At 34.3% G+C, this 19,470-nt stretch overlaps 1 protein-coding gene across 1 annotated transcript in view; it reads right to left on the reverse strand.

Annotated features, from left to right (window-relative positions):
• The window catches only part of LOC132729860 (uncharacterized), a 157,914-nt gene that overhangs the window by 110,303 nt on the left and 28,141 nt on the right, over positions 1-19,470 (reverse strand). The window contains 20 exon segments of the mRNA XM_060715701.1: positions 1,216-1,380; positions 1,899-2,064; positions 2,480-3,011; positions 3,511-3,678; positions 3,994-4,221; positions 4,896-5,218; positions 7,259-7,676; positions 7,968-8,153; positions 8,612-8,776; positions 9,405-9,545; positions 9,779-9,926; positions 10,560-10,751; positions 11,106-11,254; positions 11,692-11,867; positions 13,714-13,928; positions 14,490-14,732; positions 15,513-15,654; positions 16,103-16,319; positions 16,847-16,996; positions 19,036-19,209. Of these exon segments, the coding sequence (XP_060571684.1) occupies positions 1,216-1,380; positions 1,899-2,064; positions 2,480-3,011; positions 3,511-3,678; positions 3,994-4,221; positions 4,896-5,218; positions 7,259-7,676; positions 7,968-8,153; positions 8,612-8,776; positions 9,405-9,545; positions 9,779-9,926; positions 10,560-10,751; positions 11,106-11,254; positions 11,692-11,867; positions 13,714-13,928; positions 14,490-14,732; positions 15,513-15,654; positions 16,103-16,319; positions 16,847-16,996; positions 19,036-19,209 (4,298 nt within the window).

The raw sequence follows: 19,470 nt of genomic DNA on the forward strand, positions 1-19,470 counted from the left end.
CCTGCCAAATCTGAGGTTACTAAGCCAGTACATTGCTTAGTTATGTATTCTACATGCTTCAAATGTGAAAATGTCAAAATCAATACATTGCGGACAGGACATTCTTTAGCAATTGAGAAGAAAAGCTTTTTTTTATTGTCAAGGTCCCTGTGACCTTGACCTTTGACCCAGTGACCTCAAAATCAATAGGGGTCACCTTATTGTCATGATCAACATCCATGCCAAATATGAAGACTGTGGGTCAAAGGAATCTTAAGTTAATGGGTGGACAAACTTTTTGAAGTCAAAGTCCCTATGACCTTGACCTTTGATCCAGTGACCTCAAAATCAAAAGGGGTCATCTACTAATCATGATCAACATCCATGCCAAATATGAAGACTGTGGGTCAAAGGAATCTAAAGTTATTGGGCGGACAAGCTTTTTGAAGTCAAGGCCCCTGTGACCTTGACCTTTGACCTAGTGACCTAAAAATCAATAGGGGTCATCTACTAATCATGACTAACCTCCATGCCAAATATGACGACTGTAGGTCGAAGGAATCTTAAGTTATTGGGCGGACAAGCTTTTTGAAGTCAAGGCCCCTGTGACCTTGACCTTTGACCTAGTGACCTCAAAATCAATAGGGGTCATCTACTAATCATGACTAACCTCCATGCCAAATATGAAGACTATGGGTTATAGGAATCTGAAGTTATTGGGCGGACAAGCTTTTTGAAGTCAAGGCCCCTGTGACCTTGACCTTTGACCTAGTGACCTCAAAATCAATAGGGGTCATCTACTAATCATGACTAACCTCCATGCCAAATATGACGAATGTAGGTCAAAGGAATCTTAAGTTATTGGGCGGACAAGCTTTTTGAAGTCAAGGCCCCTGTGACCTTGATCTTTGACTTAGTGACCTCAAAATCAATAGGGGTCATCTACTAATCATGACTAACCTCCATGCCAAATATGAAGACTAAGGGTCAAAGGAATCTTAAGTTATTGGGCGGACAAGAAAAAACCGACGGACAGCCGGACGGACGGCCGGACGGACGGACGGACAAGCTGATTCCAGTATACCCCCCTTACAACTTTGTTGTGCGGGGGTATAAAAATGAATAAGCAACCAAATTATAGCTCAGGTGGTAAAGTGTAAGACTTAATTCAAAGGCATGGCTTCAATCCCCAAAATGACTCACACCATGCAAAATAATAAATGCTGATATATGTACCTTGTCAAACTCAAAGTTTGTATCTGCTCCTTCAGGCAGTATATAGCCTGTACCATTCTCATTTGAGTAAGGGGTTTGAGTGGTGGCTGCAGGATCCTCTCTCACGTAAATCTCTATTTCACTCAAGGCAACATAACTGCCCGTAGCCTGGAGATTTATGATGACCTAGTAATAGAAAAAAAACTATTGTTATAATTGAACATAGACAGCATTTATTCTGTTATTATTTTGACAGACTGGGTGAAGGAGAGGGGTGTTGAATAGTGAATAACACCCGCTTTTACCTTGTCAAACAATATGTTTTCCCAATTCTTTAACAAAAATTTAATTCCCTTTCACAATTTTGAATATGAATGAGCAAGAAAAGAAATGTTGAAATGAGATATTAATGACAGTACCAGATGAAAGTAAACTTTTCACAAAAAATCATTATTTAGAATTAGAATACAAGTCAAATTTAACACAAAGCTGATGATTTCTAAGGTTTATTCGTAACACCTAGATTTGACCCCACAAAAGGGTCAGAGAATTTTCCTTGTAAAGCAATGCAGAGGCATTGGCACCTCTCAAATTTCAAGCTCCCTGAAATATGTTTATCATTCAGATTATTCAGATTATTTTAAAATTATTGATACATGCTTTCCTTATGTATCAATATTAGCATTTAATACATCAATGAGTACCTGATCCACATTATCTCGTATCTCTATGATACCATATTGCTCGGCAACCGTCTGTGTCTGACAATAGTCGGTGGTGACAAATCCTCCGGTCAAGTCTGTCGGGGCACCACCGGCCAGGGAGCTCTCAGCCGAGTAATATGTGACTAGATTTCCATAGTTATTATTACTAAAATAAATAATAAAAAAAATTTTCTTGTTATATTTGTCAGTAGATTACAATGACTTTGAAATGGAATGAAAAAAAAAATTTCAACAACTCATTACAAAAAAATATATGACTAAGAAAAAAGATCACATAAATTTCTAACACTTAACTAAATCTTCAATGTCAGCTGAGGCTGTATTAAAAATGTTTTAAAAGACAACTTCTAGATATCAATATGTAATACTTACTGTTTCACATTAAAACTAATTACAAATTTTGAATACAATCAGACTTTTGAGCCCTAAGAAAGAAGCAATTATGATGTCAAATATTCTAAATTATAAAGAGCATACAACAAAACCCCTTAACATACTTCAAAGCAAAAAAAGATTAAAAATTGGTATAAAATATTTATAGTGATTAAAAGTAAACATACTTGGCGCTATAAGCTGTGTTACAGTATGGGTACACTTTGATATACTCGATGTAAGTCTCGAAAGGTAGGTCAATAGTGAGTCTCGCTGTCGTGTCTGCAGCCATATAGAAATAATTCACGTTTGCTTGACTGTCACTGAACATGTGACTTAGGGCGTACACAGGCGAGTAGTAGTTGTAGTGACCTGACGAGTAATGATGGATAGCATATGGAAGCTTGTCTGTCGTAATGTTGATCCCACTGTGTGTATGGAAAGTCAGTTCTGGTGCGTTTGTTGTGGTGAAGTAATTTCCTGTCAAATTCAAGCGTTCAACTTCATGGATACGGTTGCTAGTGGTATATTTGCCATTATCAGATCGAAGATGGCGATAAGGTGGCGAGACATAATGGGATTCAATGTAAACGGTTCCAGCGCCACCATACTGGTAGGCACCATTCCCACCATGTATAAGATATTCGCCAGTAAAATGGTTCTGATCTGTGTGGTATATGGCAATTCTACCACCACCGCCTCCACCACCATTTGTTCCACCTGAAATCACAAAATATTAATATTTAACACCCACTGAAAATTATGCGTATTAAAAAAAGTGCAACTAGTTATTGGCAGAATAACTAGAGAAAAGATTATACTTTTTGTCTATTAAGATATTAAAATGACTTAATTTGAAATCATTATTGTTCTTCCATAATCTTATCAATTTTACAGCCTTTAAATTGGTGGGGAATGATAAAATTTGGGTCAAAACTGAAAAAAACAACGATTACCAAGACCAAGTAGTAGATGTCCATATTATTCAATTCATTCAAAATTTACATATGTTATATTTAAATGATAACATAAATTTAAGTAACAGAATACTGTTTAGCTGTTCAATGTCTAAATGATAACAGATTTGAGTTTAAAGCAAACAATTAGTCAGAGCCTTACAGATCTGTTCTGAAATCAATTTTCAGTTGACTAAAAATTAGTATGAAGAGTTTTATACATAATACTCTCAACACTGAATGAGAAGACATGAATAAATTACCAGCTCCTCCGGTGGTTTCAATAGATCCGGTACCATCAAGATGATTGACAGATATATAGAGGGAGCCACCAGCCCCGCCTCCACATTTACTGTCACTCCCCTTCTCACCGTTGCTATGTAAACGTCCTTCAACTCTCAATTCATCTTCCACATACAGATAAATTATTCCTTATGGAAAAAAAACAATATTTGTTATTTTGCATTTTTTTAAATTAGATGACAAAGTTTCTTACTTTTGTATTCAAATTTTAGTGATGTATTATATGTAGCAGATATTTCTTACTTTAAGACGAAATTTATGCAAAATATGTCTTTTGAAAATCTTTAATCCATTAGTACTATAATAATTCCCAAATTAGCCGAGACAAAAAATCAACATGTAAAAATACCAGAAAAGAAAAAACAAATTACACGACTGCATTGCCCTCCCAAATGTCATGCAGCAACTTGATTTGAGATATATTATCTCAAATAGGACCTTACCTCCTCCTCTTCCACCAGCCCCAGTCGGAGAGTTACCACCACCACTTCCTTTCTCTGCCGGCATATAGATGGAGTCATAGGCATATGCGGAAAATAATCCAGATTTACACCTGCCACCACGACCTCCATGACCACCACCAGATCCACCACCCTCATGACTGTTGGCATTTCTACCACCACCAGTACCCTCACCTCCAGGGTAACCAGTGAAATCAGCATGGAAGTCACCTGATCAATAAGATAATGGACAAAATTGTTAGTATTTCATCTATTTCCAAGAAATTGTTTCAACTAAACATTTTTTTAAACATCATCAATAAAAATACATGCAGATCTCTTAAAGGAACTCCACTGAGGTCCAAAAGCCTAAAACATAAAAATTGAATTTCTTACATAGATCTGCTAGGTCACTTAAAACAGAATATAAGCAACAGATAATTAAGAAATATACTCTGAATACAAACTGAAAATCATATTTTATGCTATTCTTACCACGATTTGAGCGAAAGTGGAGTCCCTTTAATGAACAATCATTAACAAGCAAGGACATGTATATTATGCTCTACAACAATCTCAATTTTATATATATACATGTATATATATAAAAAAAACCCAAATCATAGTTCTTGTGTGAAAATTAAATTACCAAGATCAAAAGGAATCTATTAAGGACATGTACACAATTTAATTTGGATTTCTGTCTTCTTTTTTAAGTCCTTGTTTTTTTTTCTTCAAAATTTCATATGACTGGCAATTTCAAAACAATCTTTGTACAAGTATTCATGAAATAATTGTCAGGTACATTTTAATTACTTTAAAACTTTAAGTTTCTTCATGCATGTTAAATACATGTATAAATAATAAGAAATCACATCAGAATCAGTGTTTGTTCTAATTTTTACCTGAGAGATCAATAGTTATATTGGTGGCTCCCAGCTTAAGATTATTTGTCCTAAGATATCCATTTCCATTAATAACAAGCCGGGTCACATTCAACTTCATTTGTTTAACTGCTGCAAGAGGCTCAAACTTTCCGCCAGCACGGATGGAGATATTTGTAGCTTTAAGCTGCCCCTCCTCGTAGCCATCGGAGTTGGCGTAAGACCAGATGTAGAGTTCACCCTCGTTTTCTATGGCAATTACGTCCATACCCTCAATGGTACCGTTTATCTCAGACCAAACCTCTCGCAGGGTCATCTTGGCAGGTACTTCTATTCTACTATACCTGTATCATTAGAAATTTGTTCATGCAATAAGTCAGGTTGATGTAAATCTATTGCATATAATAACTCATTGCTAAAAGCAACTTTTGTTATGTTTAAATAGAGATGTGCTTGGAACAATACTGCATGATTTTAGTATTCTTTATTTGAACACTTCGAATGATCTTATTTCAAAAATATGATCTTAAACTACAATCTCTGTCAATTAAAATTCTGACTCAAAGATGATTGATTTCCTCTTAAATTTTAATGATATTAAGGATACCATTCTTGACAAAGACTGGTAATATTGTAAAGGCCTATTCTGCCTCGAAAATGCTATTATTCATATTGTACAAAAAAACTTTTTATATTTGGTGTCCTGTTACACTTTCCAAAAAGTTACTCATTAGCCATATACATGAGACATCTTTTTGCTTCTTTTGTGTTTAGGCAATTAGAACACTTATAATGATTTATTATTTTGTATGGAAGTCATAATACAATTTTGTTTACATTATGTGACTATTGTCCAGATTTTTTTCTCATTAATTGTTATTTTCTTCAGATGATATGTATCTCTCATGTTCTAAATCCATTATAACATTACATTTTAAAACACATGTTTGACCCTTCCACAGAAGGAAAAATCTCTTAATGTGTCATATGAAAATAAATTATGAAACAATTATATACATATTAAATATATCTATGATTTTTTTCTACAGAAACATAAAGTGTAATAACTGATGATAACAAGAGGGCCATGATGGCCCTGAGGTCGCTCACCTGTATATAGAAGATTTTTTAAGTTTTTGCTATACACATATAAGGAAAATCAATGACCCCCGGGGCGGTGCCAATTTTGACCCCAGGGCTTTTATTTGAACAAACTTGGTAGACACCTATTAGAACATGTTTGATGCCAAATATCTTAGCCATAGCTCTTTGAGTTCTTTAAAAGAAGATTTTTTAAGTTTTTACTAATTATGCATATAGGGAAAATCAATGACCCCCCGGGGCGGGGCCAATTTTGACCCCAGGGCTTTTATTTGAACAAACTTGGTAGACACTTATTAGAACATGTTTCATGCTAAATATCTTAGCTCTAGCTCTTTGGGTTCTTTAAAAGAAGATTTTTTAAGTTTTTACTATATGCATATAGGGAAAATCAATGACCCCCCTGGGGCGGGGCCAATTTTGACCCCAGGGCTTTTATTTGAACAAACTTGGTAAACACTTATTAGAACATGTTTCATGCTAAATATCTTAGCTCTAACTCTTTTGGTTCTTTAAAAGAAGATTTTTTAAGTTTTTACTATATGCATATAGGGAAAATCAATGATCCCCTGGGGCGGGGCTAATTTTGACCCCAGGGCTTTTATTTGAACAAACTTGGTAGACACCTATTAGAACATGTTTCATGCTCAATATCTTAGCCATAGCTCTTTGAGTTCTTTAAAAGAAGATTTTTTAAGTTTTTACTATATGCATATAGGGAAAATCAATGACCCCCCGGGGCGGGGCCAATTTTGACCCCAGGGCTTTTATTTGAACAAACTTGGTAGACACCCATTAGAACATGTTTCATGCTAAATATCTTAGCTCTAGCTCTTTGGGTTCTTTAAAAGAAGATTTTTTAAGTTTTTACTATATGCATATAGGGAAAATCAATGACCCCCCGGGGCGGGGCCAATTTTGACCCCAGGGCTTTTATTTGAACAAACTTGGTAGACACTCACTAGAAGATGTTTCATGCCAAATATCTAAGCTATAGCTCTTATGGTTTTTTAAAAGAAGATATTTAAAGTTTTTTCTTTCGGTTGCCATGGCAACCAGAGTTCTGCATGGAATTAAATTCTTTGAACAATTTTTAAAGGTGACCACCAAAGGAACATTCCTGTGAAGTTTGGATGAAATTGGCTTAGTGGTTTATGAGGAGATGTCATTTAAAGTAAAAGTTTATGGACGGACGGACGACGGACGGACGAAAAGCGATCACAAAAGCTCACCCTGTCACTTTGTGACAGGTGAGCTAAAAAGACATTAAAAATGTATATTACCGGTAAGCAGCAAGATTTGCTGGGAGGTAAACATCAACTTCGCTCAGTCCAAATGTTTGATTTTTCCCAGCATGCAATACACCAGACCTGTCTCCCCACAGGAAGTCCACACGTAGATCAATATTTTCATTGTCAGTGTCGCTGAGAATGGCAACATGAGCGTTACCACGTACATCGAGCTCCTTGAACTTGTAAGTGAAACTATCATGAGAGATCCACGTCACACCACCAGAGAAACTAATGTTTGCATACTCTCCATCAAGAAGGTTTCTAAGTTCACCTTGACTGTATAGGGTAGCATGTGGATAGGCATGACCGTTATTGTCAACTGTGAGTTTCTGTACATTTAGTGTACCGTTGCTGTGTGTTGATTCAAGATACATAGTCCCTGCACCTCCTGTCTCACTGTTACTTACACCTGAGTTTAAACAGGAAGATGAAATTTAAAACAACAAAATTAAAACATAACTCAAGAACATATTGTACTAAATGTTTTTTCTTTTGACATTAGTATTAACTTTAATTTGATAAACAATGTTAAATCTAAAGTTTAAAGAGGAGACAGAGGAAAATATATAATAACTTTAAATGACAAATTTTGAAACTAACTAAATATTATTTATAAGGATTTATATCAATTATCTATTTACATACATAACTAATCAAAGAAACACTTATATAAAAATTGTAATGGATTTTTAATAATAACCTCCATAAGCTCGCATGGTGATGTTAAATTTGTTAACATTGTCACATTGGACGGAGATTCTACCACCAGCCCCGCCTCCACCTGCTTGACTGGTAACTCCTCCCCCATTTCCACCATTAGCTGTGATAGTTCCATGTCCAACAACTTCCTCACATACAATCCAGATAGACCCACCAGCTCCACCACCTGGAAATAAGAAATATCAAGAAAAGTTCTGGTAGAATATTATAAGATTAAATTGTTACTGTGTAATTTTTAATCAATACAATTTATATTCAATCTTTTCCACACCAATTTACTGTGATGTTTTTATCATACTTCAATTTTGAAGGAGTTTTAATGACGTTATACAAACTTAAGCAGCCAACACTTTACTGTTGGCAATGGCCTGCCATAATCACCATAATCAATGCTATCAATCATAATGTATTCAACTGGCACCACTTCATGTTTGCATTTTAAGCATAGTACATATTACATATGATTACCTTATACTGTAGAAAAAACCCTCTACAAAGACCATCAACAGGACTGGACCAAAGAGGTCTTAATTGCGGAATGGTCTTAATAACGGGGTGGTCTTAAGTAGGATTTTTACTGTATTTTCAACTTTAATAAAAATGCAACAAAAATATTTCTCATACCAGCTCCTTGGTCAAATCTAGAGTCAGGTGCCAGGCCGTTAGCGGCAATCAGACCATCAATGTCAACATGGCGGCTGTTTACTGTGAGATATCCACCACCAACACCACCTAGTGTTTTATGTGTCAACTGATTTCCGTAGGCTTCATCACCAAAATATAGGTCACCTGAAGTATGTTTGTAAAGAAATTAAATGTGTCTCATTCATAAATGTTTGGTGTATTCTGATAAAAATAGGTATGATAAAAGTTTAAAAAATAAAATGACTGGTAATCAAACTTTAGTAGGTCTTACATTTTACCTCAGGTAAGACCATCAGTTGTTCTAGTTTTTTCAAGAAAAATAAATCAGCATAATATTATTATAAATGGGGAAAAAATATAACAATGAAGTATTTAATGTCATGTGTATTAAACATTCTCATAAAATACGTAAAAAAGACAAAGCATTAAGGAATAGTATCATGATTAATGATAAACAAATCAAAATTATTAGTAAAAATAGACAAACATGCTGCAAATTTCCTTCTAATTTACAGATCTCTTTTTACAGATCATTCTTTTTTATATCATTTATAACTTAGCTTATTATAATAATTCAATACAATAATTTTTTTCTTTTATTTAAGATAGACTTTTAAGTCACACAGATACTTTAAAGGCTATATTGCAATTATCAAGCTTAACTGGTGGAGGAAGACCTCAGGAGCCCCTCCTTGCATAAAGTTTAGGCACAAGTGGGCACCTGAATTGAACCGATCATGCACTACAGCAGTGAAACTGTTGTATCACATACCATAATTGAGACCATATCCACCAGCAGATCCTTCCTGGCCAGGGTTGTACAGAGAGTCATACCCAGTACCTACAGGTCTGAGACTTGAACCACGACCACCGCTGCCGCCATGACCACCACCACTTCCTCCCAAGGTGGAACCTTGAATAGATAATGATTACAAAACATGTAACATAAGTCCTAAATTTAAGATATTAACTTTTCAACAACAAAAAATCATGGTGTCAAGAAATAACTTTACTACATTTTTCAATTCTGAAAATACTGAACTGAAAAATCTTTAAAAAAAATAAAATCATGTTTTCATTTCAAATAAGTATGACTAAAACAAGCTTAAGACTGAAATGGAATTATAAATAATGGTTAGATTTTACCTATTCCAGCTCCAGGGCCTTCTAGTCCAGTGTTAGGTCTGAATCCTGAGCCACTCAAATCCACTTTACCACCAGAGTAAACTGCCAGTAGGTGGTGCACGCTCATATTTAGACCAGTGTTCACCAGGAAATGACCACCTCCATAGATCTATAAGAGACATAAATGATGATATTATTCTTTAATCAATGAAGGCTTCAAATTAGCCATTGTCATAAATATAAACAATTATACCGGTACTCTGTTTTATACAGGAACCCTGTATTATAGTCATACTTAAATGTTCTGCATTAAACTTAAATAGTGAACTCAATAACTTAAATTGTGTGTGAAGGAAACAAATTTGTGGTAAAAACTCCATTTTTTGTTGAATTAGGTCAAAGATGTTTAACTTCAAGTTTGACTGTACATTAGAAAATATCTGGAATATGACTGTCACAGTCAATAACATGGATGCACAGAGTTAGAGTATAAACACAGTTATTTACTTATCTAATCTTTGTGTTAATATACTTATGATAATCTACATAATATGCTTAGTTGTACCCTTGTAACATTTAATTCTATATAAAATTCTGGTTAGATCTATTACCATGGTATTCAAAAAGTATAGTCAAGCTTACCATGACGCCTCATTCCGTGAACTTTTCTCAAATGAAAATCAACAAACTAACTCTTTCTCTAGGTCTGATCAAATGAGACTTGCATCTCAAAATTGCTGCAATTCATCATAAAAGAGACTTTTTTTTTTTGAAATAACAAGCCAGGATCAAGAAAACTTACTGAAATATTTGTAGCATCAATACTGAATGTTTTGAGGGGAGAATCTGACCACAGTTGGAATGTACCAGCCTCTTGCACATGAAGCGACTTCAGTGACACAGTGGCTGCTGTATGTGTAGTTGCTAGGCTACCATTGGAGTCAATAGAAACCAGACCTTCTTTGAACACATAGAGATCTTCTATACCAGACACCTGAAAATATTTCAAAACATTTGTTCAGTTATTCTAAAGATAATTGTTACAGGGCGAGAAAAGTGTGCAGTCTGACCAGGACTTGAACCCAGGACCCATGGAATACTGCTTACACATTTTTTCCTCTAATTAATGAACAGCTCTGAACCGTGACATACAAGTATCTAATACACTGAGCATATTCTGGAAGGTTAGCATATCTTTCCTGGCTGATGTCTTACTAATTTTAAGTTCATGCAAAGGACACAATTCATAAGAAGTTTGGATTCCATGACATCTTGTAAAGTGTCCTTCAAATGCAGATGTAAATAAATATAGAAAACTTTGACACAGACTATATTTTTAGTAACACACCTTTCCAGCAGAGTAGAGTTTTGTCTTGTAGAAGAAATTTCTAGGTGGGTATGTGATATGACCTTTCTCATAAACATGAGTGTTGAACGGAACATCATAATCAGTGTTGTTCACAGTCAAATCCTGGTTATAACCAATATGTAAATACCCTGAAAAACAAAAATATATTATTTTATCCATAGCCTAACACTTCACAGGAAATTAAAATTGTATCCATTATACCCGACGTCTCATTTTCAATAAAATAACCCATTCTTTATTATATATATGTGGAATTTTAATCAAACTTTTTAGAAATTATTGATAAAATTTTACATTAAAGTAAAATAACTGTTTAAAGAAATTCATTTTAAACATGTTAAACAATATGGTAACAGAAAGTTACTCATTTCCATTCCTGTAAAATAACTTTTAAAAGTGATTTATCTATTTAGTACTAGAAGTTATAATCTGAGAAGACATTGTTACATTTGAATTTGATAACTGTATGGAATGTCAAGGGACGTAACAGGTCTCACATTTTAAACAATTCTTTAATAATTGAATCAGGTTATTAAAATATCTGAGAGATAGAAGTTTAACTTACCAGTTTTGTCACCGACAACATTGTTAGCAAAGATTGAGGCGGAGTCCTGGTAGCCACTATTTGGCATGAAGCCAAGATGGGCGTTGCCCAGAATAAAGATGTCACTGAATGTAAACTGCTCATTATTGTCGGCAAAAATCCAGGTTGAAGCTCCACTAAGTTCTATATGCTTGTATCTAGATATATATTTTAAAATTTATATTGGTATTCAAAGAAATATACATTTATCCAAGTACATGTACTAAATTATTTAGTTGTCATACAGTAAATACCAATACAAAATTTATTATCATTCACTTACTTTCATATCAGCAAGCATATTGATATTTGTCATATAAATAATTTATATCTAGATTTAGAAATCCCAAATAAGTCAGTTATAAATAAGTTAATTCTTGCGATGAAATATCTAAATTATCAATCATTTTGCAGGCCTGTTTTAGACAAGTCACAAAAATACCCTAAACTACATTGTATTTGTAACTTTTGAGAAACAACAGAATTTGAACAATAATAATTTCATTTATACGAGGGATGATCAAAAATAAACCGGACTGTGACTGGCAATTGAAGAATTTTCATCCTATCACTTATTGTTATATATCACACTTAATCGGAAAACAATACCTGTAAACTGATACTATATCTAATCTGATAACGCAAATAGCTTGTCCGTAACAGCTATTTCAAAAACCATGGTAACGCACACCCGGCGCAGTGCGTAAATTCGCCTTGACATTAGGCGCTTTATGCTACGTGTATTTTACAATATGGCACATTTAGATTTCAAAATACGCCAAAATGTCATGTAGCATATCTTTGACGTTGTCAGTAAAAATGACTTCATTTAAACCAAATTCATATTTACCATCACAATTCAAACGTCACATGTTAATGAAATACTCACGTTAAAACTATGTCGTCTGAATGTCTCGAAAATCGATCATTAGGAAAAATTTGTCAAATGTAAGACGAGAAACTGTTTAAAACGTAGAAAAAGATGATGGCTATCAAGGGAAAAGTTCCAGAAAGCCACAGCATATTTTTTCATTAGCTTAAAAGATTAAGAATGGATAATAGAGAAATAGAAACAAGTAAGGGAGAGACAGAAAAAAGACATTTGCAAGGACGTTGGTGACGTCAATCGCCAAGACGTTGAAAAATGACAGTCGATTGACTGCGAACATTGTCAACGATGTTTGACAGTAACTACGGGACGGTGCAGTCAACTCTGAGGATCTTAAAATGATAATAGTTAATGCATTAATTACATGTATTGTATTCTTGGTTTACAATTGTATCAATTATTTTCTTATTTTACGCAGTAGTTTTATGGAGAAATTGTGTCAACAATTTAACAGCCACTGTTCAAATTGGTTATGCGTTTTATTTATTTTAAAATAATGATAATTTTGATCATAGTTGTATTATTCTGTTTTTGTTTTCGTATGTATGTTACATTATCATTCAGCAACATTATTTTACATTATTTGTAATACATAATATAGTTAATTGCATTTACGACTTTTTCAACAATCAAGTTACAGAAGGAAATAACGGAAGTTTGCATCATTACAGGAGCTCTTTATCACCATTCAACCTATTACAATACAATATGATACCCACTTGTACAGAAATAAATATAGGCAGTGGATCCGCCGTATCAATATCATGACTGTACCACATATTGGCCTACTCCGTGAATGAGTAAAAATCTGCTCCGTTAAGGACAATACGCTTGTGACGTCGTTAACGTCAATTTTAAAGTTATACCGTGCGCCGCCTTGCTTTACATGTGCATGCCAATAACATCATAACTTTTTTCTTTGTTAATATTTCTTGTTGGTATTTTTTTATCATTTAGGGGATAGATTCCGATTTATTTTCCGTGTATTGTTATGTAAATTCATTTAACAGGTTAAGAATCATTTACAAAGTCCGGTTAATTTTTGATCATCCCTCGTAATAATACTGGTAAAGATAAATCTGTGAAGAGAATAATATATGAAAGTTTTAGATTACCTCAGATGGTCATTTGCCTCCTCAGCAAAGATTTCAATCTCGCTGAGAGCCGGGTACGAGTACTGGGCACCTGTACCACTCAACAGGAACTCAATCTTCACAGCATCCTTACGTACAGGGAGATCTATGTATGCCCCCTGGATACCACTGGAGCTTGGCAGGACATAATTACTGGTCACTTCTATGGGATCATTGGATGACGTGTATGCTGTCACCTGTTTGGAAACAACAGATACAGTCATGCCATGAAGTAAAGCATAATCATAGAGAAATATATTATCATTTTTCTAGTAAAGTTCCACTTACATAAGAAAAATATAACTGTGTTGCGTTAGCTATTTTATCACAAACTACCATGCAGGGACATAATTAATCCATTTAATAAAAATGATAATACATAAGTGTCTTAACATTGCAATGTGACGTCATTTGCATTGTACAAAAATAGTGTAAAAGTGCATTAACATTGGTATTATAGGTGTATCAATGAAAAATGATCATTTGTTTCACTTTAACCATTCTTTTTTGGGTATGCCATAAACAGAAATAGCCATGATTATGTTTTTTACAGTCAAGTCCTATTATAATGTGTTATAATACATTACCATGTAAATGGTGCTTCTCTTCATATTTATGGTTACAAACTCCAGATGTTTATAAATTGTGAACTATCTTACCAAAGTCTCTACAGTAAATAGTTTTGTTTTAATCATTGTAAAACTTAAGTCATAAGTCATTTATAATATACAACTGTATAGGACAATGAAATTATTTACCTTGAATTTAGTGTAGTGGGCAATGGTTGGGTACACTTTGATTTTGTTAATATGCATCTGTTGAGTCAAGGTTATAGTAAGAGTTGCAGTTCCTGATTCCACCATGAAATAATCGGTAGCAGACGTTCGTAAAGTTTGATCAAACAAATGATGTAACCTGTAGTAGGAGGCGGAGTTACCATATGGACATGTACACAAACCATGACTGCAGTCACAGTTATATATGTTCCTATCCACAGAAACCTGAAATAAAAAGTGTATATTTATAATACAGAGAAAAAGAATATTATGCAAGTTATCACCAAAATGGATCGAATAAATCACAGATACAATGACACTTCGAAGTTATACAGACTGTCTTTATATCATAACAAAACGAAACTAACACATTTAACACTTTTTATCATATTGAGAAAAGATTATGTGATCATCAAATGACATGGATAAATGAAACATGCTTCAATTTGGAAATTTTGCACATCAAAGAGTTCTAAAATGAAGCAGAAAACACATAATATACTGTATGAGTCTTAATCAAAAGTGCTGTTAGCCTTCTTACTTTGAAAATCAGGCAAAGAATTATAGGACGATGTTATTAAATGTCCTAAAATATTTTGAAGCACATCTGCTATACTATCAAGGACATGGGAACTTTGCAATGATACTGTTATTGTCACTGGCTTAAAATCACTTGCTCATTTGAATCAATCAAGGGATGTTGTATAATTTCATGTAATGAAGCCATCTAAGCTCAATAAAAGTTTGTAGCCATTACTCAGCTGCCTGTTTATGCCCTAAATAGGGTAAAGTGAAGCTAAGGTTTCCTTACCAGAAAAGCTAAAAACTTGTCATTTTCATTGTTCATGTGTCTTAAAAATCCAGCCATAAAACATCAACAAAAAGATAAAACAGCATAATTTACAAGATGACAGAAACAGCATCTCAACTCTGAAACTCTACAAAGCATGTATCACATTCAGTGGAAAATATCCCCAAGAAACTTCAAACCATGTCATTACTTACAGTATGGCCATCTTTGGTCTGGTATGATGTTGCCTTGCTGTAGGTAGATGTATCGGATGACAGGTCAATACGATAACCCTCATTACCGACAGATGTATCCTCGGCAACATGTGTCTGTCCATTATTGTCTACTTGAATCATGCTATATAAATAAGATGAAAGAAATATAAGAGCTTTTAAACAGCATCTAGAAATGTAAACTAGCTATCAACTTATTGGTATGTTCAGTATTTTTGAACTGGTATTTTATTTTGTCTTTTTTGTTCATGTTTTTCAAGGAGTTGGGAAGTGTGCATGGTCCCTATCAAACATTTTTATTGCTGTTTAGTTTTGAAAAAAAGGTAAAATTAAGTTATCACAGATTAAAAAGATTAAATCTGTTATGTTAATGATTAAATTAACACTGTTGGTGCAAAATATAAACAGAAAAGAGCAGACAACATAGTCGTTGATAAATATAGTTCACAATATTGCAACAGTAGAATTGGAAAGAGTATTCTGATATGTAAAATGTTTGTTTATAAATATCACAGAAAATGAATTGCTAAATGAATTTAAAAACATTTCAAGGGATGATCAGTGTGATTTACTTATATGATCTCTCGTCATCCTGAACATAGACTGTACCAGAGGCGCCAGCTTCAGCACCGGTTCCTGGTTTACCTCCATGCACATCATAATAGCCTCTGTGGTATGGTATAGTTTCATGCCGAGAATGATAGAGAGCAATCCTACCACCGGCACCCCCACCACCTTTGGTAGTGTCTCCTGACCCACCAAGAGCCTGAATGTGTCCTGTATGACTGCCTGTTGATATAAACAAAAATTTAAATTTTAAAAGATGTTTAAAAAAAACATCAAATAATCACATTTACTGTTCAAATGTAAAATTTTCTCTTACTAAATAACAGGTTAAGTTATGCTTCAGTTAAACTATAACAAATCTATTTTTAATTTCCAAAAGTAAAGGTAATAAATTCTAAACAAATACATTTAAATCTATATTTCTTGCATATCAGACAGGATTTTCTAATGCTTACACTGGTGCTAGTAAACCTGTTTTAACTCACTACCCCCCCCCTTTGTTAGACAAGCTGCATGGCATCATTCCTGTATGCCTTTTATGAATGAATTTATATATGTAATATGCATGAAATGAACCAAACACCAGCTGTTGTTACCATCTGAGGAATATCTAGCTCTTAGTTAAGTGTTAAGCAGAGATATGCCAGAGCCTAGGTACCACCATAAACAGTTACCCTCAAGCTAGATATTCCAGTCTGTACAGCTGCCAGTGTAAGATTTCATATCATATTTAATAACAAGCAACATACCAGTAAAGTTAAATGTCTGGATAAGGATGCTGCCACCACTACCACCACTGGCACCATTTGTGCTTGCACTGATTGTGTTTTCACTATTTGCCTTTATATATCCATCAACAGCTAGTGTATGTGCAATTTCCATATGAATTATACCTCCACCTGAAATGTAATCATGTTCATATATGAATTTTTGCATCAGTTTATCACTTGAAGAATACTTCGTTCATATGCTATCCATGTTCTTATGAGTAACATTCATGGCCATTTATATGGATTTTCATCAGGGAGGAGGTATCATTCATCAGGGAGGGGGTATCATTCAGCAGGGAGGGGGTATCATTCAGGGAGGAGGTATCATTTATCAGGGAGGGGGTATCATTCATCAGGGAGGGGGTATCATTCATCGGGGAGGGGGTATCATTCATCAGGGACGGGGTATCATTCATCAGGGAGGGGGTATCATTCATCAGGGGTATCATTCATCAGGGAGGGGGTATCAACACGGCTGTTGATGACAAGTGACCGCTACTCTGAATTTAGACTGCACTGTATTTTCTGTGATTACAAACATGCATTAATTAAAGAAACACCTGCAGCTACTATTTTTAAAACTGTCACATTGAATTGCATTGCATCTGCCAATTTTGTGAAAAATCAATTAATTCCTTTTAAGAAAAATATTCATATTTAAATTCAAGCTATTTCTTTGCAGTCAATTGTAATTATTATTGTTATAATAGCAAAAACCGACATATAAGTCATGTCGTATTTTGGGGGATTACCGCGATACTGTAATAACCTCCCGTGAAATCAGCCACATTCGTGGAAAAATGAATGTGTAATTGGCATTAACTGTCTCAAGTGCTTTCTACTTCTAGACTTCACGCATCAGCCAGGGGTTATACTTTCTTATTGTATTTTCATTAATAAACACTGATAAAGTTATACTGCATTTGAGACATGTACACATGAGCACATCTACATCAAGCATATATGGCAAGTGGCGCGTTTTGAACAAAGGGACGTAACTTTTACAGATTTTTAAAACGTTGCAAACATTCATCCCGAGCTCGATTTAAAACAGGTTGTTAGTCATTTTGTACCAGATTTTGGGAAATGACATTATGTCGTAATGAACCCACACTCGTCTTAATTATTGAATATACTTCGATAAAATCACATTTTACTCTTATTTTTCGTACAGATTTATATTCGAGATAATCGTACTTGAAATCATATTTTCAGTTCTTATTTTCGTACATGTATATACTATTTCATACAGGTATGATTTGGCTACAGATCTTATTTTGTACGGATACTATTTTCATACAGCTTTTATTTTCTTACAGTAGATCATCATCTAGATCTTAATTTCGTACATATTCTTATATATATTTTATTTTCGTGGTCGTTGTTTCTGGTTATTTTCGCACTATATGTATTTCTTGTTTTTGTTTTTAGACTTTTTCGCCACAAACATTTCTTGTCATATATAAGAACATATAATTCTTATACTTCCTTATTTGCAAAATCATTTTAAAAAATTAATACCATTTTAATATAAATAATGAACTGTGTAATTTTGACAAGGATAAGTGTATTGACTATATCGAAACTTGAATTCTTATTCACTGTTTCATTTTTTGGTCAATGTTTTCACAATATCCGCGTCTATTTCAATTTACAATGCATTTATTCCACTCAGATCATGCAAACCTGACAACTGACAAAGGGGAGCGGTGGCCTAGTGGTTATGTTACATGTCTGTCTCTCAACCCAGGGATCAAGGGCTCGAGCCCTGCTCGGTTCACCACCATGTTTCTTCATATGACACCAACTGGTACTACTGCATGGTTGGTTCCAGGAAGCGAACTCGAAAGTGTTTAATATAAGTTGCAAGAACTTCGCAAAATCGAGCTTAAATAAATATGTTTTATTAAACCAAACCTGACAACTACACCTATGGTGTGAGAAATCAGAATTATAAGCATTAAAATCTAAAATGCAGCCGTGACGACAGTAAATATCGCGATCATAAATAAATGAGGTGGAATTATGTCGCCAAAATATGATGAAATATGCTTTATTAATTAGGTAAATACTACATTTGTATATCGTGTAAAACAATTTCACCGACGCAAGATAGCAAATTGCAGCGGTCATAGATCTTGCCGGTATACAAAATTACAAATACTAACCTGTGCCACCATTCGACAGGGCTCCACCGGAGCCGTGTTGGTTAGGAAGATAAAGATCGCCATATGGCATATTGCGTGCGAGTCTGCAAGTGGTGTATCCACCACAGCCACCTCGTCCACCAAGTCCACCATGAGACGCTCCACTTGATCCAAGCATGCTCCATTTACCAGCACCTGTTAAAATTATACAAATTACAACATAAATGGCATTTACGATATATAATGTACATGTAATAGCGTTGATCCTTTTCAGATTGTAGGGGAAAGTAAATGACATGAAAATTTTATCATGTACGTTCTGTCTTTTCGTTCTTTTCTTTAAATTAGAAATTAATATTTTATTGAAAAATATCAAAAAGATCTTATATGTTCCACAACGAAATCCATAATTTTTTTGGCATCATTTTCATTTCTTAATCTTAAAAACTAAATCAT

Source organism: Ruditapes philippinarum, unplaced genomic scaffold, assembly GCF_026571515.1.
Source record: "Ruditapes philippinarum isolate M1 unplaced genomic scaffold, ASM2657151v2 ctg417_1_1_1_1, whole genome shotgun sequence".
Taxonomy (NCBI): domain Eukaryota; kingdom Metazoa; phylum Mollusca; class Bivalvia; order Venerida; family Veneridae; genus Ruditapes; species Ruditapes philippinarum.